Source organism: Trachemys scripta, chromosome 11 (assembly GCF_013100865.1).
Source record: "Trachemys scripta elegans isolate TJP31775 chromosome 11, CAS_Tse_1.0, whole genome shotgun sequence".
Classification (NCBI taxonomy): Eukaryota; Metazoa; Chordata; order Testudines; family Emydidae; genus Trachemys; species Trachemys scripta.
Window position 1 is genome coordinate 49,191,749 of NC_048308.1, and position 23,309 is coordinate 49,215,057.

The following is a 23,309-nucleotide window of genomic DNA, read 5'->3' on the forward strand; positions in this document are numbered from 1 at the left end:
TTACTGATCATGCTCGGAAAGTTCGCACATGCTCCGTCGCTCCACCGGCCTAGTTGGGTGAGTGTCGTTAGGGGCTTTGCGTGTAGTGCGACTGCGCAGTTCGTGGGTTCGGGGCGTTTGAAGGAAGTAGTCGTCCCCCACCGCACGTGGCGGGATTAGGGAAGCGCGAGCCCGTGTGTGTGGGTTTCGCGCCTGTCACCGCTGGCAACGGGACACGTAAGGGGGGAATGTCGGGCCGGGAGCCGCGGAGAGAGGAGGAGGGGGCGAAGCCGCACCAGAAGGAGGAGCTGAACCGAAAGGTGGGGGTTGGCGCGAATGACACTCGCGCACACGGCCCTCGCGAGACCGGAGGTTCCGGCCTCTTCAGAAGAGAAACTGGTCCAGTTCCGGTTGGGGTCAGTGCGGGAGGAGTGGGGCCCCCTGTCGGCTGGGGGGGGCGGGGCACAATGGGGGGGAGGGGCACCAGCATGACGTCATATTGCTTATTTGGCTTCATCACTACAAGAGCGTTCGCAGTGATGTCACGCTGCAAGGTGTAACGTCATAGTGCCGCCACAGCGAATCAGGATGTTACATTGGCCCTGGAAATACTTTCAGGGAAATCGTGGGACATTGGGCGCTTGCTGTGAAAATGGGGGTGCAGGGCAGCAGGAATATAGGGGTGATGACTTTATTTTTACCCGCAGGAAAAAATGAGAGATTCAGTACCACTAAAAAGCAGAGATTTCTTTGGCTTTTTAAATTTTCACACTAGAAAAACTTCCACCATAATTTGGCCCTAATTAATGGCCTTAGTGGCAGTGTTAGTGAAGGGCTAAATGGACATATTGGTAGAACTACTTTGTCATGCCTACTGTTGATCATTCCAAGCTTGAGACACACATGGTCAGGGAATTGTGGGTTATCTTATGCTGCAGCTACTCGTCCCATACAAGCTCCATGGAGACATAAAATATTTTAGCCTCTGGAGTTGTCTTTCTGGCCTTCTTCACAAACACTAAATATTTACTGTAGAGACAGTAGTGTCATCAGTCTGTAGTCTGTTAAATCCCAAGGAACCTCCTTCACTTTCCTTTTGTAAATTTACTGCTTCTCCATAGAGTCCTCAGTGGAGGATATTGGTGCAAAATGTGTGCTATGGTTTGATCTCCTGAGAGACAGGAATGGGATCAAAAGGTGGATTTATGCCAACTTCGTGACTTCCAAATTCTGGAATCAGTTAAGGTACTGTTCAGTCCATGGCATAAACTAGAGGAGATGTTGTGCTGTTCTAGTTTATGTCCAGTTGCCTATGGCCCCAAGGGCCATTCTTGCAGCCTGTAATAGCTTGCAGCCTGTAAAAGTGTAGAGGTTCTTTGGTCTTTTTTCCAACAGTGACCCATATATCAGGGAAAGAAGGTGTGGACAGTTCTGCACCCCAAAGATTCCCCCTGCCCTAGAGGCATTTCCAGGAAATTGACAAAATTGGCTTCACAGTTCTTTGTACTGTTGCGTGCTTCAGAGTGACAAAGAAGTTAGAAAAATCATGAAGAAACCCATTTTTTCCCCTGAAAAGAAAATCCCACAAAACAGATTTTTCATATGGTGTTGTTGCATTAACCTCACTGAAATTCTCCTGATTTATACCAGAATAATTCAGAATCTAGTTCGTAGCCTGTTCTGTCATCCCCGTTGATTACAAAACATACCATATTTGCCTACATAGTAACCCCATCTACAAGAGTAGTAGGCTTTATTAGGGTCTGGTGCAAAGCTCATTGAAAACAATAGAAAGACTCCCATCAATTTCAGTAGGCTTTGGAATCAGGCCCTAGATGTGCAGTAGTGATCACATGCAATTGTGGAGAAAAAGATGCAGGTTGTATACAAATTACCTCCCTTCTAAAGCAGCTATTTGAAAATGTTATTTACTCCCTCCTGGTTTGCTGGCTCAGACTTCTACAGACACCTAGTTTTTGAGATCAAATTAATTTCAGAAAAATTGACTTCGGTTTCTATCAGTCGTATGCCCCAGAATATCTTACTGGTTATGTTTATATTGGCTATGGAAACAGCATCTTTCATGTCTCAGTTTACTTTCCATTCTTTACTCCATCACTTTTCTATCTAATTTTTCCTGGACCTGTCAGAGTAAGACAAACATTTGCATTTACCTATCTGAAAACATGGGTTGGAGTGTTAATAGTGGGTTCTAACATACTGATTTATTTGTCATAAATCTAGAGTTCTATTATGTTTTTCAGATTAAAGAGCAGAAAGTTGTAGTTGATGAGCTTTCCAACTTGAAGAAGAACCGGGTGAGTGATTACAAAGTGGTTTTTTAGCAATTCAATTTTTGCATTAGATAAATCGCCTTGTCCGGCTTGCCCTCGTCCGTCCCTCCACAAACGCAAGTCGATGCCACACCATTCTGTTTTATTACGAGCATGTTCTTTCCATTTCTGGCCAAAGAGTTTTGTCATGGGATCAGCCCAGCGCATTTCCGGTCTGCCCAGCAGTCACTTGTGGTCTCTGTGGTCTATTGTCTTGCCTGCGGACTACATGACCTGCCCATCTCCGCTTTGCGTCGTACATCGCCTGCACTACATCAGTCGCCTCTGTACGCCTTCTGATCTCATTCGGTATATGATCCCAGAGCAATATCTTGCACATTTGCCTTTCCATTGCTCTCTGGGTGACAGCGAATTTTTCTTCCTCCGCTTTTGTCATTGACCAGCTTTCCACTCCATATATCATTGCTAGCAGAACAGTGGATTTAAACAGTTTTTTCCTTTTCTTCATGGGCAGTTCATCATCAGTTAGAGATGTCTTTATTTTGTTGAAACTTTCCTGCCCCGCCTTTCTCCTCCTACTGCATTTCCCTTCAAATGAATTGTCTCTGTTCAGCTGCTGACCCAGATAAATATATCTGTCAACCTCCTCGATTACTTTCCCGTTTACAGTGATGATTCCTGCTTCAAATGCTCATTCCGCATCAACTTAGTCGTTGACATGTTCACTTCCAACCCAATATCGTGCAAAAGTGTGTGCAGTTGCTGCAGTTTGTTCTCTAAGAACATAAGAATGGCCATACTGGCTCAGATCAAAGGTCCATCCAGCCCAATATCCTGTCTACCGACAGTGGCCAATGCCAGGTGCCCCAGAGGGAGTGAACCTAACAGGTAATGATCAAGTGATCTCTCTCCCATCCATCTCCACCCTCTGACAAACAGAGGCTAAGGACAGCATTCCTTACCCATCCTGGCTAATAGCCATTAATGGACTTAACCTCATGAATTTATCTAGTTCTCTTTTAAACCCTGTTATGGTCTTAGCCTTCACAACCTCCTCAGGCAAGGAGTTCCACAGGTTGACTGTGCGCTGTGTGAAGAAGAACTTCCTTTTATTTGTTTTAAACCTGCTGCCCATTAATTTCATTTGGTGGCCCCTAGTTCTTATATTATGGGAACAAGTAAATAACTTTTCCTTATTCACTTTCTCCACACCACTCATAATTTTATATACCTCTATCACATCCCCCCTTAGTCTCCTTTTTTCCAAGCTGAAAAATCCTAGCCTCTTTAGTCTCTTCTCACATGGGACCCGTTCCAAACCCCTAATCATTTTAGTTGTCCTTTTTTGAACTTTTTCTAATGCCAGAATATCTTTTTTGAGATGAGGAGATCACATCTGTACACAGTAGTCAAGATGTGGACGTACCATGGATTTATATAAGGGCAGTAAGATATTCTCCGTCTTATTCTCTATCCCTTTTTTAATGATTCCTAACATCCTGTTTGCTTTTTTGACTGCCGCTGCAGATTGCGTGGATGTCTTCAAAGAACTATCCACGATGACTCCAAGATCTCTTTCCTGATTAGTTGTTGCTAAATTAGCCCCCATCATATTGAATGTATAGTTGGGGTTATTTTTTCCAATGTGCATTACTTTACATTTATCCACATTAAATTTCATTTGCCATTTTGTTGCCCAATCACTTAATTTTGTGCGATCTTTTTGAAGTTCTTCACAGTCTGCTTTGGTCTTAACTATCTTTAGCAGTTTAGTATCATCTGCAAACTTTTCCACATCACTGTTAACCCCTTTCTCCAGATCATTTATGAATAAGTTGAATAGGATTGGTCCTAGGACTGACCCTTGGGGAACACCACTAGTTACCCCTCTCCATTCTGAAAATTTACCATTATTCCTACCCTTTGTTTCCTGTCTTTTAACCAGTTCTCAAAAGGATCTTCCCTTTTATCCCATGACAACTTAATTTACATAAGAACCTTTGATGAGGGACCTTGTCAAAGGCTTTCTGGAAATCGAAGTACACTGTCTCCACTGGATCCCCCTTGTCCACATGTTTGTTGACCCCTTCAAAGAACCCTAAAAGATTAGTAAGACGTGATTTCCCTTTACAGAAACCATGTTGACTTTTGCCCAACAAGTTATGTTTTTCTATGTGTCTGACAATTTTATTCTTTACTATTGTTTCAACGAATGTGCCCGGTACTGACATTAGACTTACCGGTCTATAATTGCTGGGATCACCTCTGGAGTCCTTTTTAAATATTGGCGTTACATTAGCTATCTTCCAGTCATTAGGTACAGAAGCCGATTTAAAGGACAGGTTACAAACCATAGTTCATAGTTCCGCAATTTCACGTTTGAGTTCTTTCAGAACTCTTGGGTGAATTTCATCTGGTCTTGGTGACTTGTTACTGTTAAGTTTATCAATTAATTCCAAAACCACCTCTAGTGACACTTCAATCTGTGACAATTCCTCAGATTTATCATCTACAAAGGACGGCTCAGATTTGGGAATCTCCCTAACATCCTCAGCCGTGAAGACTGTGAAACAAAGAATTCATTTAGTTTCTCCGCAATGACTTTATTGTCTTTAAGTGCTCCTTTTGTATCTCAATCATCCAGGGGCCCCACTGATTGTTTAGCAGGTAGATAAACGAAGGTGGGAAAACATGAGAAAACAAACACTTCAAAATAGCTGATGCTCACTGTGAGTCTGACATTTTTTAAGACAGCATTTAGTTATTGTTATATTGATATTATTAACCTAGTTTACACTCCTTGTCAAAGAAGATTTATTTTCCAGGAAGTGATCACATCCAGTTTTGTGGTAGTGATGAAGTGTAGCACATCCTAGATCAAAGTAAAACACTTGAGTACCCCTTCCAACACATCTCAGTGCTTCAAGCCAAAAAGAAGACAACTCTTACTGTACATTTTCTAAGTGGTGAGGGAATTATTCTCCATGTTACATTCAGAACTAAGCTGTGCCGGAATTGGTTTTTATCAGGGGAAATACCAAATTTTTATGTCAAACCCATAATATTTGTCACAGATTTTCTCAGATTTTGAAGGCAAAAGTTGTTTAAAGTTGCTTTTAAAAATAGAAAAGAAGACCTTCTCCGCTGTTATCCTCCTCTATAAACCCCTTGAGTTGTATGACCATTATGCAAGAATTGGTTGGTGAAGGGCTGTAGATAGAAATGAGAAAACAGATGTTATGTGCACTGATAAGCAAATAAATACTTTACTTTTCTTTAAGTATAACTTTTATATTGGCTAAAACTCCCAGAAAGATGTATAACCTACATGAAGGAGAAATATCTGCTCCTGTTTTAATATCTAAGAAAAGCAGGATAGTTTTTCCATGACTTCTTCAAAATGATTGTGTTCTGATATTTATCAGTTTTTCTGTATAGCTATCAGTCTGATTAATCAGTGTCTAAAGTTCGTAAAAGAAAAATTAATTTAGTTTCTCTTTGGATCAGCACAATTTGTTTTGCTATTAATCATGTCCATCATGTTTGAGATTTTCAGAAGTCCTTATCATTGGCCTAGCTCCTTTCTTTGAAATAAGAGATTTACCATTAATTTTGAGGGGAGCAGAGTTAAGCCAATACTGAGCATGTGTGAAAATCCTACCCTATATGCACAAGTTAAAACCTTTTTAAAAATAAAGATAGGGTTAACTATTTACAAATGTCATCTACAAAACATATGTAAATGACGACACTTTATTTTCAGAGATATCTTATGCATTACCTACCAACTATCTAATTTCAACAGTGTACAGAAAAATTGACAATCAATGTAAATGGATTTACGTGTTCTTAAAAATAAATCCTTCAAGGTGCAGGTAAATTATGCAGAAACATGTAAACAATTCCTGACAAAAGCAGAATTAGTTTGAGCCGTGGATAGCTCAGGATTGATAATGGGTCTATGTCAAATAAGATCAATTTTTTTCTTGGTACAGTTATTAGTGGACATGTTCACATCAGAGTTGGCACCACTGGCTGACTCATTGGCAGTTTCAACAGAGAGTATGGAAGAGATGGAGGATGGATACTGAAGCACATTGGAGGGGGAGTGTAAGAAAGCAAATACCTGCCACTTCTGGTCCGTTTGTTCTGTGGATAGAGGACTTCAGTCTCCAGGGCTCTCCATCTGAAGTTTCACAAACACACTTCACCCCCCCCCCCTTTTGTGTGTGTGTGTGTGTGTCTATAGTATGCCAATTGAGACTGCTATCTCGTGTTTTGGTTAACTGTTCAGGATTAAATGCACAGTAGGTATGATATGAAATCACAAGTTTTGTTCCCTATCACCATGACTGAATAGTTCAGTGTGGCTTTGTGTACTTGATGAATATCATGGATACAACTTGATAAAGAATTGTCTTTATGGTATAGTAGAACCTCGTTTTTACAAACCGAGATTTTACAAACCACCAGTTACATGAACCATTTTTCTTGATGGGACAAAGGATCACAACAAAAGAGATGTCAGTGAAGAACAAGTCAACATCCCTTTATTGATGTCTTCAGTGTGTTGGAAATTGCTTTGCAGTTGTTTGAAAGACAAGAAAATGATGCAGTACATCATACTGCAACTTAGGCACTGTACTGACTAATTTTTTTATGTTCAATTTTATGAACTTCTTGACTTTCTACACTCAGTCTCCAGTTAGTTTGTAACATAGAGGCTCTACTGTATATACAATGTATGTTGGGTCAAATCCTGTAGTTTTAATCAATGTATTTTAAACTCTCGCTGAAGTTTTGAGTGAGTAGAGATTCCAGGACACTGTCAGTGTAAATGGTAACCATGTTCTGTTATACATTTTACAACTATAATATGTGTTGCAAAGAATTAACTTTTTAATATTTTTATCTTTTATTCTACATTTTTTTTGTATCACATACATCTATTTTTAGTACAGTGCCTTTTAATGTAGTAAATTGATGGACACTTGCCATTTAAAAGGATGAGAATTTGTGTGTCCTTTTGGCATCAATACTTTCAGTAATGTCTTATCTAAATTGTTGATTAAAATGTCTAACTTGGCCTGATATTTGCCAATATCATGTTAGCCATTCATACGCTTTAAGTATTCATAAATATGTTTACTTTCAATTTAATTTATATTTGAAATAGTGGCACTTCACTCATCATATGTGAGGGAAGAAGAATATAAAATAGCAGTAGGTAACAATGCTGTGGATGGTAAAACCATTGTCTTGATAACACATTAGGCTTCTGCAATGGATTTGTTATTAACATTAACCTATCCCAATTTCCTTCTTTTTCAGAAAGTTTATAAACAGCAACCCAATAGCAACATATTCTTTCTTGTAGACAGAACAGAAACGCTATCTGAATGCAAAAGTAAGTTCTTAACATACACTGCCTACCAATATTTAAAGGTGGTGTTCGTAACGGAGTAGGATTTCCCATGCAGCTCAAAATGAACAATTATAATTTGTTTATTCAAAGCTGTATGATTGCTGTGTTTAATTTGTCTGGATAGGACAGAAGATTAAAGTAATCACAGTATTATATATATGCATGATAAAGTACTTAAAATGAAAAGCTGCCATCCTAAAAAAGTAGGAAGGGATGCCAGTAAAAATTATAGTAGACCTAGTGCACAGTCCTCTGAAGTACAGAGCATCCTCAACTCCTTTCAGGAAGCAATCAGCATCTTGCAGCATTTGGTCCCATATAGTAAGAATAAACCTGTTTGAAAGTAGCATGGGATAGGGAAGAAAGAAAACTGAAGTTGAACTGGATACCTTAGGGGGCTAGAGGAATGGGCTTTGGGATTATGGAAGTGTGGAGGGTTGAGGATCTAGGACAGAAGCATCTGGAGATAAGGGAGAATGAGAGAGAGACTTGATGGTTAAATAGAGACCAAGAAGCATCAATTAGATGAGAAATCTAGGGTCAGGTGTGGAATGAATTCCAGGATGTAAATGAACTTGTTAATTTCTGGACAGAACAAATGGTGCTTGCTCTTCATTTCTTAGTGTTTTCAGACAGTTTACACTGAGAAGGCTTTAGTTACCATAGTTCATTGCAGTTTGTTATGATAGTAAAGTGCAAATCTGATATTGACAGTAGCTAGGAGTTACCAGGTTCTGATACTGGTAAAAGTATTGTATTTAAAAATGCAGTACAATAATAATGACTTCGATTAGAGGGATAGGTTGTAAACTCTTTGGGGCAGGGACTGTCTTTTTGTTCTGTGCCTGTAGAGTGCCCAGCATAATAGCGTCCTAGTCCATGATTGAGGCTCTTAGGCTTAGGCACTACAATAATACCAATAATAAAGAATAATTTTGTTACCTGATAAGTCAGTAGTTACAACTAATAGTCCAATCAATGCAAACTTAATGACGCACAATTTTAAAGTTCATGTAAACTACAATGTGCATAAACAATAAGAATATATATCTAAATTTGATTATTTTTAAGGGGGAAAAAGCTGCAATGGGCTGATTTGTGCTATGGTACTGATGTAAACACTTTCATATTTTCTTGTTATGTGTCTTTAAATTTGTGTTGATTGGACTATTAGCTATAATTACTGACTTTTCAGGAACCATTATTATTTGTATTATTGTAGTGCCTAAGAGGTCCAGTCATAGAATCATAGGACTGGAAGGGACCTCAAGAGGTCATCTAGTCCAGTCCCCTGGACTCATGGCCTGATTAAATATTATCTAGACCATCCCTGACAGGTGTTTGTCTAACCTGCTCTTAAAAATCTCCAATGATGAAGATTCCACAACCTTCCTCGGCAATTTATTCCAGTGCTTAACTACCCTGACACTTAGGAAGTTTTTCCTAATGTCCAACCTAAACCTCCCTTGCTGCAATTTAAGCCCATTGCTTCTTGTCCTATAATTAGCAGTTAAGAAGAACAATTTTTCTCCCTCTTCCTTGAAACAATATTTTATGTATTTGAAAACTGTTATCATGTCCCCTCTCAGTCTTCTCTTTTCCAGACTAAACAAACCCAATTTTTTCAATCTACCCTCATAGGCCATGTTTTCTAGACCTTTAATCATTTTTGTTGCTCTTCTTATCACCTTATTATTTTCTCAGTGTTTGCAAATTGATTGCTTTATTATTTGCTCCATTTCTTTCCAGGTACAGAAGTTAAGCTGACTGGTCTGTAATTCCCTGGGTTGTCCTTATTTCCCTTTTTATAGACTGGCACTATATTTGCCCCTTTCCAGTCTTCTGGAATCTCTCCCGTCTTGCATGACTTTTCAAAGATAATTGCTAATGGCTCAGATATCTCCTCAGTCAGCTCCTTGAGTATTCTAGAATGCATTTCATCAGGCCCTGGTGACTTGAAGACATCTAACTCGTCTAAGTAATTTTTAACTTGTTCTTTCCCTATTTTATCCTCTGATTCTACCTCATCTTCACTAGTATTCACTTTGTTAGATGTCCAATCACCACCAACCTTCTTGGTGAAAACCAAAACAAAGAAGTTATTAAAAACCTCTGCCATTTGCACATTTTCTGTTATTGTTTTCCCCCCCCTCATTGAGTAACAGGCCTATCCTGTCCTTAGTCTTCCTCTGGCTTCTAATGTATTTGTAGAATGTTTTCTTGTTATACATTATGTCTCTAGCTAGTTTGATCTCGTTTTGTGCCTTGGCCTTTCTAATTTTGTCCCTACATACGTATGTTATGTTTATATTCATCCTTTGTAATTCGACTTAGTTTCCACTTTATGTAGTATTCTTTTTTGAGCTTCTGATTGTTGAAGATCTCCTGATTAATCTCCTAGGGTCAGTCCTCGGACCGTTCCTATCCAACTTATTCATAAATGATCTGGAGAAAGGGGTAAACAGTGAGGTGGCAAAGTTTACAGATGATACTAAACTGCTAAAGATAGTTAAGACCAAAGCAGACTGTGAAGAACTTCAAAAAGATCGCACAAAACTAAGTGATTGGGCAACAAAATGGCAAATGAAATTTAATGTGGATAAATGTAAAGTAATGCACATTGGAAAAAATAACCCCAACTATACATACAATATGATGGGGGCTAATTTAGCTACAACAAGTCAGGAAAAAGATCTTGGAGTCATCGTGGATAGTTCTCTGAAAATGTCCACGCAGTATGCAAAGGCGGTCAAAAAAGCAAACAGGATGTTAGGAATCATTAAAAACGGGATAGAGAATAAGACTGAGAATATATTATTGCCCTTATATAAATTGATGGTACGCCCTCATCTCGAATACTGCGTACAGATGTGATCTCCTCATCTCAAAAAAGATATACTTGCACTAGAAAAGGTTCAGAAAAGGGTAACTAAAATGATTAAGGGTTTGGAACGGGTCCCATATGAGGAGAGATTAAAGAGGCTAGGACTCTTCAGCTTGGAAAAGAGGAGACTAAGGGGGGATATGATAGAGGTATATAAAATCATGAGTGATGTGGAGAAAGTGGATAAGGAAAAGTTATTTACTTATTCCCATAATACAAGAACTAGAGGTCATCAAATGAAATTAATGGGCAGCAGGTTTAAAACAAATAAAAGGAAGTTCTTCTTCACGCAGCGCACAGTCAACTTGTGGAACTCCTTGCCTGAGGAGGTTGTGAAGGCTAGGACTATAACAGAGTTTAAAAGAGAACTAGATAAATTCATGAGGTTAAGTCCATTAATTGCTATTAGCCAGGACGGGTAAGGAAAGGTGTCCCTAGCCTCTGTCCGTCAGAGGGTGGAAATGGATGGCAGGAGAGAGATCACTTGATCATTGCCTATTAGGTTCACTCCCTCTGGGGCACCTGGCATTGGCCACTGTCGGTAGATGGACCTTTGGTCTGACCCGGTACGGCCTTTCTTATGTTCTTAAGCCAGGGTGGTCTCTTGCCATACTTCCTGTCTTTCCTACGCAGTGGGATAATTTGCTCTTGTGCCCTTAATAATGTCTCTTGAAAAACTGCCAACTGTCTTCAATTGTTTTTCCCCTTAGACTTGCTTCCCATGGGATCTTACCTACCAACTCCCATTGACTTTATTTTGCTGTTCTCTGTCCTACTACACCTCTGCCTCGATATAACACTGTCCTCTGGAGCCAAAAATCTTACTGCATTATAGGTGAAACCACGTTATATCGAACTTGCTTTGATCCGCCAGAGTGCGCATTCCTGCCTCCCCCGGAGCACTGCTTTACCGCGTTATATCCGAATACGTGTTATATTGGGTCACGTTGTATCGGGGTAGAGGTGTATTCCTTAAAATCACAAACTCTACCATTTCATGATCACTTTCACCCAAACTGCCTTCCACTTTCAAAATCTCAACCAGTTCCTCCCTATTTGTTAAAATCAAATCTAGAACAGCTTCTCCCCTAGTAGCTTTCTCCACCTTCTGAAATAAAAAATTGTCTCCAGTACATTCCAAGAACTTATTGGATAATCTTTGCCCTGCTGTGTTATTTTCCCAACAGATGTCTGGGTAGTTGAAGTCCCCCATTACCACCAAGTCCTGTGCTTTGGATGATTTTGTTAGTTTCTTAAAGCCTCATCCATCTCTTCTTCCTGGTTAGATGGTCTGTAGTAGACCCCTACCATGACCCCTTTTATCCTTATCCAGAGACTTTCAACAAGTCTGTCTCCTATTTCCATCTCAACCTCAGTCCAAGTGTATACATTTTTAATATATAAGGCAACATCTCCTCCCTTTTTTCCCCTGTCTGTCCTTCCTGAGCAAGCTGTACCCTTCGATACCAATATTCCAGTCCTGCGTATTATCCTGTCAAGTCTCTGTGATGCCAACTATGTCATAGTTGTGTTTATTTACTAGCATTTCAAGTTCTTCCTGCTTATTCCCCATACTTCTTGCATTAGTATACAGATCTAAGCTACTGATTTGATTTCCCCCACCGCCAGTTTTGTCTTTTCTCTCCCTTATCCCTGCTATAACAAACCCGTGCTCCACCCAAATTCCGATCCTTCTCTCAGGTCTCCATGTTTTTGACTTACGTGTGGGCTTTGGTCACCTGCCCCCTTCAAACCTAGTTTAAAGCCCTCCTCACTAGGTTAGCTAGTCTGTATCCAAATATGCTTTTCCCCTTCCTCGATAGGTGGACCCCATCTCTGCTTAGCAGTCTTTCTTCCTGGAACTGCATCCCGTGGTCAGGGAATCCAAAGCCTTCCTGACGACACCATCTTCTCAGCCAGGCATTCACCTCTAGGGGAGGCATCTGTCTCTGCCTGGGCCCCTACCCTTGACCGGAAGGATCAAAGAGAACACCACCTGCGCTCCCAGCTCCTTCACCCTTACTCCCAGAGCCCTGTAGTCACTTCTGATCTGCTGAGGGTTATACCTCACAGTATCATTAGTGCCCACATGAATGAGTAGCATGGGATAGTAGGGGAGCATGGGGATGATCCTTGACAGTCCCTCCATAACATCTCGGATACGGGCTCCTGGCATGCCATGTCAGGGTGACAGATGGATGCCTCCAACCCCCTCAGAAGAGAGTCACCAACCACCACTACCCTATGTTTCCTTCGGGGAGTGGTGGCTGCGATCCTCCCAGCCTTGGAGGTACATGGCTTTTCCTCCTCCACCTTTGTGGGTGACTGCTCATTGCCAGGGCAGCATATTGGTTTTCCATCACCATCGTGGGTGAGTTGGGAATAGGGATGGAGCACTGCCTGCTGCCAGAAGTAACCAGGAGCCAGTGTCCTCCCTGTGACAGAGCCATATCCTCCTCCCTCAGTGGTGTGACAGCAATCCTCTGTTGCTGGAGAGCGTCCTCAGCCTTGGATGTCTCCCTATGAATACTCTCAAGGAATTGGGCACTGATGCTCCTCAGCCTAGCCACCTCCTCCTGTAGCTCTCCCACTTGCTTCCCGAGAGATTCCACCAGCAGGCACCTTTCACACTGGATGGTCCCCCCCAGCCTGGCTTTCTGTGAGTGGGAAATGCAGGCCACAATCTCTGCAAATCCACACCAGGATCTGGGTAGAGGCATCCATGGTTAGGTTGTCTGCCTGGATACAGGCTCAGGTGGAGGAGACAGGAGCAATGCTGGCACTGGCGATGTGGCCCTTCCTAACCATAGCGATTTTATTTCGTCTCCCTCCCACAAACCCCCTCTCAAACTCCCCTGTTTGTGGTCCCCTGTTTGCTAGCTCCCCTTGGTCGCTTAGTCTTTGGCTTTTAAGGCCTTTTCTCCTACCCCCTCGTTAATCTCATAGGGGGCAGGTGATCACGAGGCTGATCAAGGATGAACCAGGGAACGAAGGCTCAAACAGTCTCCAGACACACAATCCCAACTGACCCTGCAACTGAAATAACCTGAAAGAGAAAGAAAAACCACAAACAGCCAAACAAACTCATTCACTCCAAGATTAGTACTCGCACCTTGTTTGTTCAACAGGGGGATCGCCCCTTCTCAAACTCTCCTGTTTGCGGTCTCCTGTTCGCTAGCTCCCCTTGGTCGCTTAGCCTCTGGCTTTTAAGGCCTTCATGGACCAAGATCCTATTGTGTTAGGCACTGTACAAATATAGACCAGAAAGACAGTCCCTGCCCCAAAGAGCTCACTGTCTATCCCTCTAAGTCATTATTATTCTATCACATTTATTAATTTTATTTTTAATTTTTTAAATAATTATTAATTTATTAATAAAAATATTAATTTATTAAAAGAATTTTCAGTGATTATTTATTTCCTCTTTTCTTTTATGCAGACACATTAGATGACCTGAAGAGGGCACATCAGGAGATAGAAAATTCAGAGAAGACCAAAATCAGGAAATAGACCATTTAAATTCTACATAGCAATGTGTGGCATTTGTTGTGTTGTCAGCTTGTCTGTTCAGCACACTATTGGTGGTTTCTTCATAGATGATCTCCTGTGCAACCTTAGAAGAAGAGGGCCTAACAGCAGCCAGCATCTGATAAAGACTTTGTCTGATCTCTCCTACCAGTGTTTGTTTTCTGGCCATATACTTCACTTGAGGGGATTGATGACTCCCCAGCCTCTGACAGACATTGATAACAATGTGTTTCTTTGGAATGGAGAAGTCTTCAATGGAATTCACATAGGGACAGCAGAGAATGACACTCAAGTTATGTTTCATCATCTTTCATCATGTAGTAGTGAATCTGAAATTTTGTCACTCTTCTCATCTGTTCAGGGTCCATGGTCTTTTATTTATTATCAAGCATCTAGACACTACTTGTGGTTTGGTAGGGATTATTTTGGTCGTCGTAGTTTGTTGTGGCAGTTTAATAATGAGCTAGATAGGGCTCTCTGTCTGTCGTCTGTAAGTGCTCTTTCTGAATCTGATAACCAATGGCAGGAAGTTCCAGCATCTGGAATTTACAAAATCGATCTCAAGGCCTGTGCTATATCTGAATATTTGGTTTTAACATTATATCCCTGGAAATACCATTCCAGAGAAAATGCAATAGAAGACAGATTCCTCAGTGGCTTGGATCAGATTTCAAAAGATTTACCTGCTTATGTGTCTCTTACAATGAGCGAATCAAAACTTTCTCTAATAACACCAGTTGTTCCTTTAAATAGGACAGTTCCTGAAACTTCAGTTGACTCTCATCGCCCTAATATTACTAATCGTACAGTTACTGTAGAAGATCTTCAAGGATTTCTTGCAGAAGAGCACAAGAAGAAATTGGTCCATCAGCTTATTGATGTTTTAAGTGAAGCAGTAAAGAGACGTGTTTTATATCTGTTTAGAGATACAGATGAGCTAACAGGAGAAAATCTGAGTATACCTATCAAGAAAGCACATGTTGCAATACTGTTTTCTGGTGGCATTGATTCTATGCTTATTGCAACCCTAGCTGATCGACATATTCCTTCGGAGGAACCAATTGATCTTCTTAATGTAGCCTTCATGATTAAAGAACAGACTAAACAAAGCAAGCAGAAAAAACAACATGAATTGCATTCTTGTCAGGAATGCTTTAAAAAACTAGATACTACACTTGTTGATAACTTGTCTTGCTTCAGTGTGCCTGACAGAATCACTGGCAGGGCAGCATTGGAAGAACTAGAGACTATTAATCCTTCAAGAACTTGGAATTTTGTGGAAATTAATGTTACACTTGAGGAACTGAAAAGAATGAGACAACAGCGCATAAGCCACTTAGTTTATCCATTGGATACTGTTCTGGATGACAGCATTGGTTGTGCAGTTTGGTTTGCTTCCAGGGGAGAAGGTTTTATTACTACCCAGGGAGATGTAAAACCATATAAAAGTTCTGCAAAGGTATCAGATCTTCTTTGTCTGTCTTTATACTTGGTCAATAAAAATAAGTATAGTGCAGTTTAGCTTCAGTAGTCAGTACAGAATAAATATCCAAGGTTGCTGGAATACAAGTAGCAAACATAAGTAAATTTTGCAGTTGTAATGAGTGTGTAACTGCCTGCAGTTCCAAAAATGCAGGACTCCTGCATTCAGTTCCTTGGCATGGAATTATTCTATCCGTAAGCTTGAGTATACAGCTGTAGAACTGGGAAAGACAATAATCTTCAGCCTGGAATATTCAATTTTTGAATTGACGTAGTAGAGAAGAATTGTATCATCAGATCTAGCCTAAACAGATTTGAAATATTTAAATCTGCATAAAATTTAGTTAATCAGCATTGTTTTGTGCTGGTATCCCACAAACCAGTAATTCCCACAATATCATTATTTGGGTTGGTATCTGACCGAAAAAAAATGCTATTACTATTGAGGGGAGAGGATTGTTTTTTGAAGGCTTCTGACATATTTTAAATAGTCATTTAAAGAGCAACTTTTCCTGTGTGTCCACCTGATATTTTTCTTGCTGTTTTGAAGGGGGCAACTTCTTTCAATAATTTGATAGCCACTTCAAGAATTCTCTTCTTTCCTCCCACTTGGCTTCGGTGGCTAAAATGGAGAAAGAATTAATGTTTTTTAAAATAATTCTGCATATTTGGAGTTCACTTCTGCATCATCTTTAAGATTTATACTATTTGCTGCCAATTAATGGGGATGTTTTAAATGGTTGGAGTCAAATAATAGAGGATTTAAAGCACAGTTGAATGGATTTTGCTTTATTTTTAGATTGTGCTACAACCTATAATGGCTTATGCATCAGAGTGGATCACCTAAAGATGTGGATACTGGTTTTATTTTAGTTGTCTTTCAGGTGACGTGATTTATTTAGCAGTTAATTTGAACTTTTTGAAAAATTGAGATAATTTTTTCCCCTAAATAGGCTGAAATGGTTTATTATAACAGAGCAGGTTATTTGTTTTTCTTTAATGAGTTAAAGCCTGAGGGTATACTGTTCAGGTCTGATCCTGCTCCAATTTAAATCAGAGTTCCCAGTGACTTCAATGGGAACAAGATCAGGCCCTCTAAAAATTAATAAATGCAGGCTTATTCTATTATGTTAATCTAAATGTGTTTGAATATATTTATTGGGTTTATTTTCAGATTGTTACAGTTGAATATTTTGGGAATCTATAACATGTTCCCCCCCCTTTAATTAGAGTTCCTAGATAAATAATAAAATACCACTTTTTATACTCTTCTGTAGGTTGTGCTTACAGGAATTGGAGCAGATGAGCAGCTTGCAGGCTATTCTCGACATCGTGTTTGCTTCAAAAAATATGGTTTAGATGGCTTGAATAAGGAACTAGGAATGGAACTGGCTCGCATTTCTTCTAGAAATCTTGGCCGGGATGACAGGATTATTGGAGATCATGGAAAAGAAGCAAGGTAGCACTGTTTTAACATGCAGCAAATAGTTTCAACTCAGAACTCCATTTCTAGCACTGCAGTGGAATTTTAAATCAAAATTCCCTGTGTCTTAATTTTTTAAAAATTCCATGAGGACATTTGTTGTATGTGTACAGACATTGGGCCTGTACTAATTTAAAGTGCTTACTGTACCCTTAAGAAGACATAGCAACTTGAAAATCACATTTCCACCTGAAAATTTTACTTCCAGTCTCATGTTAGTATGATGACATTACCCTCACAAGCACTCATTTGAGGTGATCTCACCTGCACACAGTGATGGTTCTTGGGGTACTCAGGACTTTGAGTCACCTTGTTACCCCTTTGCCTCCAGCAAGAGACAGACTTGTTGGTGCTTAACCCATTGCAGTGTTAATCAGCTCCCTGGCACCTCCAGTCTGTTAGCCACTCAGTCTCCTCTGGACAGTGCTAGCCCGCCCCTCCCTTTGCTTTAACAATAGGTCCACCCCATCCTCAAGCCCCTTTGAAGTGTTTCCCTGTGATATCTTGCCCCTCTCACTGACTACTCACAGAAATATCAGGTTTGCTATTCCCCAGGAGGCAGTGTATATATGAGGTGGTTTGATTCAACTGAGGTTCAGCTCATATATATCATCAGAGCACTACAATATATTTATAGTGAAAACAATCATAAATTTGTTATCAAAGGCTAAGATTTAAGAGACAGTGAGTAAGGGTAATCCAGTCAGCAAGGTAACATGTACAACTCCGTACACACTTTCTAGAGACTAAACTTTAACAGTCTAACCATCTGTCTAAAAGCAGTCTTATCTCTACTAAATGTCCTTTACAGTGCTGCCAAGCAGGGTAGTTTGGGATCCTGTTTTCATGAATATGCCCAATTACTCCCTCAGATGCAGGATAAAGAGATGTCCTAGTGCCTTCTCCTTGTAGCCACCAAAATTAATTGTTGGCCCCAGAGTCAAGATGACTCCTACATTCTCCCTCCCCCAAGTTTTAGTCCTTGGTGTGCTGACTTTGTTGTTTTTACATTCTTTTGTTGACTTCATATGCAAAACTGGCTTCCATTGTGTTGGCTTACAAAGGCAGATGTGAATATATACATCCTTTGTCTGGCTGAAACCTGTTTATCAACACTGCCTGGGTTCAGACTTTTTTAAGAACATATTTTCAGTGTGTGAGAGAGAGAGAGTTTATGTGTGTGTGCGTGTACCCATTTCACAACTATTAATGACCAGTATGATCCTGGTGTTCATTTAAGATCCTACATTACATCATTTATGGATAAATACCATGAATGTGGTGTGAAGGCCAATACTATAATCGTGTTCAAAAGGGAGCTAGATAGATTCATGGAAGATAGGTCCATCAATGGCTATTAGCCAGGATGGGCAGGAATGGTGTCCCTAGCCTCTGTTTGCCAGAAGCTGGGATTGGGTGACAGGGCATGGATCACTTGATGATAACCTGTTTGTTCATTCCCTTTGGGGCACCTGCCATTGGCCACTGTTAGAGGACAGGATACTGGGCTTGATGGACTTTTGGTCTGAGCCAGTAGGGCCATTCTTATGTGATAAGTATAGTGAGTTTGTGTGGCTTGTTGGGAGTTACAGTTACAGAACAGGAGTTCTTAGGGTCACACACACTTTTCCCCAGGTTTAGTATAACAGGAACAGCAGCAGCAAATCTTAAACTGAAGAGGCAGCAGACAGATATGTCCAGAGGGAGGAAGGAGATGCCTGAGCATTTTTGGTGTTGTTTTTGGCCCAAAAGACTTCTAAACCTCCGGAAGGGAGCAGAATTTTTTTTTTAATCCATACATGCTGTTAGGTGTTCTTATAGAAATCTGAATTATTTAGTTGGGCCCGGCCCCCGGCCCAGCACCGCCGGCCCCCAGCCCGGCCCCGGCCCAGCACCGCCGGCCCCGCATGTCCCGATTTTCCTGGACATGTTTGGCTTTTTGGGATTTCCCCCCGGATGGGGATTTGAGGCCCAAAAAGCCGGACATGTCCGGGAAAATCCGGACGTATGGTAACCCTAGGAGTGGGCAAACTTTTTGGGCCGAGGGCCACATCTGGGTGGGGAAATTGTATGCAGGGCCAGGGCAGGGGTTTGGGGTGTGGGAGGGGGTGCAGTGTGCAGGAAGGGGCTCAGGGCAAGGGATTGGGGCAGAGGAGGAGTGCGGGGTGCATGAGGAGGCTCAGGGAAGAGGGTTGGGGTGCGGAGTGCAGGAGGGGGCTCAGGGCAGGGGTGCAGGAGGGGTGTGGACTGCGGGAGGGGGTTGGGGTGCACGGGTGCAGGGTGCAGCAGGGAGCTCAGGGCAGGGGGTGGGATGCAGGAGGGGGGTGGGATGTACGAGGGGGCTTAGGGCAGGGAATTAGGAAATGGGCTGCAGGAGGGGTTCAGGCTCTGGCCCAGTGCTGCTTACCTAAAGCAGCTCTGGGGTGGCAGTGGCGCGCACCGGGGCCAGGGCATGCTCCCTGCATACCTGCCCTGTCCCCGGCCCCACGCCAGGAAGCGCTGCGGCCCCTAGGGGAGGGGAGGCGGAGGGCTTCGCATGCGCTGCCCTTGCCGTGCCTCTAGGTACCTCCCCTGAAGCTCCCATTGGCTGTAGTTCCCCATTCCCAGCCAATGGGAGCTGCGGGGGGCGGTGCCTGGAGGCAAGGGCAACGCACGGCGCTTCCCCCCCCCCCGGGGGGGGGGCCGCAGGGACGTGGTGCCGGCCGCTTCTGAGAGCGGCAAGGGGCCTGTGGCACCACAGGGGGAAATCCCGTGGGCCGGATCCAAAGCCCTGAGGGGCCGGATCCGGCCCACGGGCTGTAGTTTCCCTACCCCAGGCTAGATTCAGTAGCCCCACTTTAATTTACACAGAAACAAAACATCTCCTTTCACGCCTGTTTGACCCACTTAATCATCCCACCATTAGAGTTAAGTGATGGTTTGGAGGTTTTTGCATCTTAACTCTGCACTGGGGAGAACTTTTTCTGTATAGTAAACTGAAAAAATGGATCTTAGGTCACCAATCATGATTTTGTGACTAGCAGAAAATGTGTAATATCTTTGGTTGGGGAGAGTGACCTACGGAATTATAAATCTATGATACATGTGAAAGGATCTTTAAGAAGGAAATACTCTTTTAGCAAGGTAAAAACTGACAGTAGGCATTAACTATCTAAATTTTTGTGATTTCCCCACCCCCCCCTTTAGAATGGTGTCACAGAATTTTCAGTGTAAATATGTTTTGTTTCATAGAATCCTAGATTATTAGGGTTGGAAGGGACCTTAGGAGGTCATCTAATCCAACCCCTTGCTCAAAGCAGGATCAATCCCTAACTAAATCCACAAATGGCCCCCTCAAGGATTGAATTCACAACCCTGGGTTTAGCAGGCCAGTGCTCAAACCACTGAGCTATCCCAGTGTAGCTATGTACCAAAGTTAGGTTTTACAGTAGTTCAACATTTAAAGAGCCTCTGATCTTGGAAAACATTTTATTTCTAAACAATCCTGCACCTACATAATTTATGCTTTCTCTCTTCCATGTATCTTTATTGGTGGTGACGAGAGCTGTGCATAAAAACAGAATTTCTGTCATTTGCTCCTATTTAAGTACAAATTATTTTTCTTGGGCAAGACTTTTAAAACTTCAAATCAGATAAGTTTTAAATGAAGTTTCTTATGGATGTGTATTGCTGTTCCAGTCTTTTATTTCCCCAAGACTCCACAACACTTCTGTTTTTCTCACAACACATTAGCACCAAGATTTATGTTGCATCGTCTTCTAAGAATGGATATTGGCTTGAAAGTCCAAATTTTCTACAGATCACTATACTGTGAATTGAGTATTCTAAAAGCAGTTCTCTCATACACTACACATTTGTTTGAGTTTAAACCTTGTCAAGGTAACAATTTTTCATAATATTTTCTGTTTAGATTTCCTTTCCTTGATGAAGATGTTGTTTCGTTTCTTAACTCTCTGCCTGTTTCGGAAAAAGCAGACTTGACTCTACCTCGAGGAATTGGTGAGAAATTACTTTTGCGCCTGGCAGCTAAGGAGCTTGGCCTCAAGGCCTCTACTATTCTTCCAAAGAGGGCCATGCAGTTTGGAACACGGATTGCAAAAATGGAAAACAGCAGTGAAAAGGCATCTGATAAATGCAGCAGACTTCAGCCAGTTTCAGTAGACTAATTTATGAGGCTGCAATTGAAGGTTTGTTCACAGAACATCTTATGAGAAATTTATGGTTTAAAATTTTGTATTTTATTACGTGTGGATATTCAATAAAATCCTCAAGATTTTAGAATTGTGTTTTATCTACTGGTTTTAATCAGTTTAACTGTAATTACACCTTGCATTTGGCCTAATGAAGAACTACTGTATTATTCAATCTGGTCTGCCAGAGCATGACTGTCCTGGGGGAAGGAGAGGCAGGGGTTCCACAGAAAAACAAGATTCAGGCTGTATTTTTTTTTTTTAACTAATTTTCATAGGGCTTGAGGGAAATACTTTTGAATCCACTCCACCTGCCCACATTATGAAGCTAGTATATAACATTAACTCAACAAAAAATGTCATCTCTAGGGGTTATTGTGTGCATTTACTTACAGTTGAAGAAGGAAAACCTACTGTACATAACATACATTCTATCCTTTTACCAATATTGCATTGTACATTTGAAATGTACTCTACGTTTAACAATTTAATTGTGTTGGTATTACATATTTTAAAAATGAAATTCTCTCTTATAAGAAATTCTTAGTTTAAGATACTAAAAAGTCCATGTCACAACAGTGATTGTTAGGATTAGGGAAAACTCAAGATTTAATACAACAAGTAATATAATTCTTATCTGGTTTCTAATATGTAGAGATCTGGAAGATACTCATAAAATGAATGTCTATATCACTATTGTTTAGCAGTGATGTGATGGCAAGAAAGTAATATTAACAATGTACATAATACAGATCCTCACTGTTTCTTCCATTATAACTTTTTATTTTATTTTTTTACAATGACAGCCATCCTGATTAGGATAGACTGTCAAGCAGAAATGAGAAAGTGACCATAAATACTTGTGGAAAGGGAATACCTGAAATTCAAAAGGGAAAGAGAGATGTGACAATTTTTAAACCATGTGTTAAATGTGTCTCCCTGTCCCCCAAACTGTACATAAATTAAGGCTGTGTGACAGTGTACACCCCATCCTGGCTCTGAAAGATGCCAATTAACATCTGGCTGCACCAAAGGGTGGACCAGGCCTAATTAAAGATGCAGCCCAGTTGGGGAAGGATGATTATAAAGAAAGGAAGCACAGTATTAGAAGGACTGTACGGAAGGAACTACTACTACTGGGGGAGGGATAGCTCAGTGGTTTGAGCATTGGCCTGCTAAACCCAGGGTCATGAGTTCAATCCTTGAGGGGGCCACTTGGGGATCTGGGGCAAAATCAGTACTTGGTCCTGCTAGTGAAGGCAGGGGGCTGGACTCAATGACCTTTCAAGGTCCCTTCCAGTTCTAGGAGATGGGATATCTCCCTTTAAAAAAATATCTCTTCTCTGGGGAGTGGAAAGTGGGAGGCTTAAGGAAAATACCTAGGGGCAGATTTGATTTTGGGATTGGGAAGTCTGGAAGAGGTGGGAGAGATCTAATAAATGGGTAGGATTTAGACTTCAAGGGAAAGAGTCCAGGGAGATATTCAGTGGAGGACTAGAGCAAGGGAAATTTAGAGGTGTGAAAGGTTGAGATGGAAGAAGTTGGTTTAGGATTTTATTGGGGGATTAAGAGTCCCAGGAATCCCAGCCCTGAAAAAAGGCTGAAGTTGGAGGCTGTGGAGAGGCCTGCTGACAGGCTATATAGTAGGAAGAAGTCCAGGGAGGCAGCAGCAGGGACTCTGAAGAATGCTGGTTATAGGGTCCCTGGACGGGAGCCCCATATAATGGGAGGGCTTTCGTTCCCCACCTGCTGCTGGGGAAGGGTGTGAGTGAGACACCCCCCCCCCCCGTAGTGTAGGGGGTAAGATTTTAAAGCCCTGAGAAGAGTTCAGGGTAGATCAGAATAAGGCAGGGCCCGTTATTGTTGGACTCTGTTACTTTAGAATCAGTGGGATTAAACATGAGGGGGCCAGAGATTTGAGTCATGAGAGGACGCCCACAGTGCTGGACTAGCTGGAGCAAAAAAGCACTAGATGAGAGCCTGCTGGGCCAGCCTAGCTACCAAGGGGGCGTTTGCGAGCTGTGCTGTAGGAGCGCTAATTCAG

At 41.4% G+C, this 23,309-nt stretch overlaps 1 protein-coding gene across 2 annotated transcripts; it reads left to right on the top strand.

The window, feature by feature from the left end:
* The first annotated feature begins 25 nt into the window (after positions 1-25).
* Positions 26-21,722, top strand: ASNSD1 (asparagine synthetase domain containing 1). 2 transcript variants are annotated; one of them, XM_034786493.1, is made up of 6 exons: positions 27-299; positions 2,244-2,297; positions 7,605-7,680; positions 14,022-15,569; positions 16,870-17,051; positions 20,986-21,721. In XM_034786493.1, exons 4-6 carry the CDS (start codon positions 14,115-14,117, stop codon positions 21,239-21,241), a joined length of 1,893 nt encoding a protein of 630 aa, XP_034642384.1. In that variant the 5' UTR covers positions 27-299; positions 2,244-2,297; positions 7,605-7,680; positions 14,022-14,114; the 3' UTR covers positions 21,242-21,721. The 2 variants fall into 2 exon arrangements, with proteins under 2 accessions (XP_034642385.1, XP_034642384.1); XM_034786494.1 differs by lacking the exon at positions 7,605-7,680 and having other exon boundaries at positions 26-299; positions 20,986-21,722.
* Positions 21,723-23,309: the final 1,587 nt, after the last annotated feature.

Excerpts from the sequence above, each read along its gene's own strand:
- ASNSD1 (XM_034786494.1), top strand. The coding sequence starts at position 14,115 with ATGTGTGGCATTTGTTGTGTTGTCAGCTTGTCTGTTCAGCACACTATT. Across the intron at positions 15,570-16,869 it reads CATATAAAAGTTCTGCAAAG|GTTGTGCTTACAGGAATTGG; the intron begins GTATCAGATCTT and ends ACTCTTCTGTAG. Across the intron at positions 17,052-20,985 it reads GATCATGGAAAAGAAGCAAG|ATTTCCTTTCCTTGATGAAG; the intron begins GTAGCACTGTTT and ends TTTTCTGTTTAG.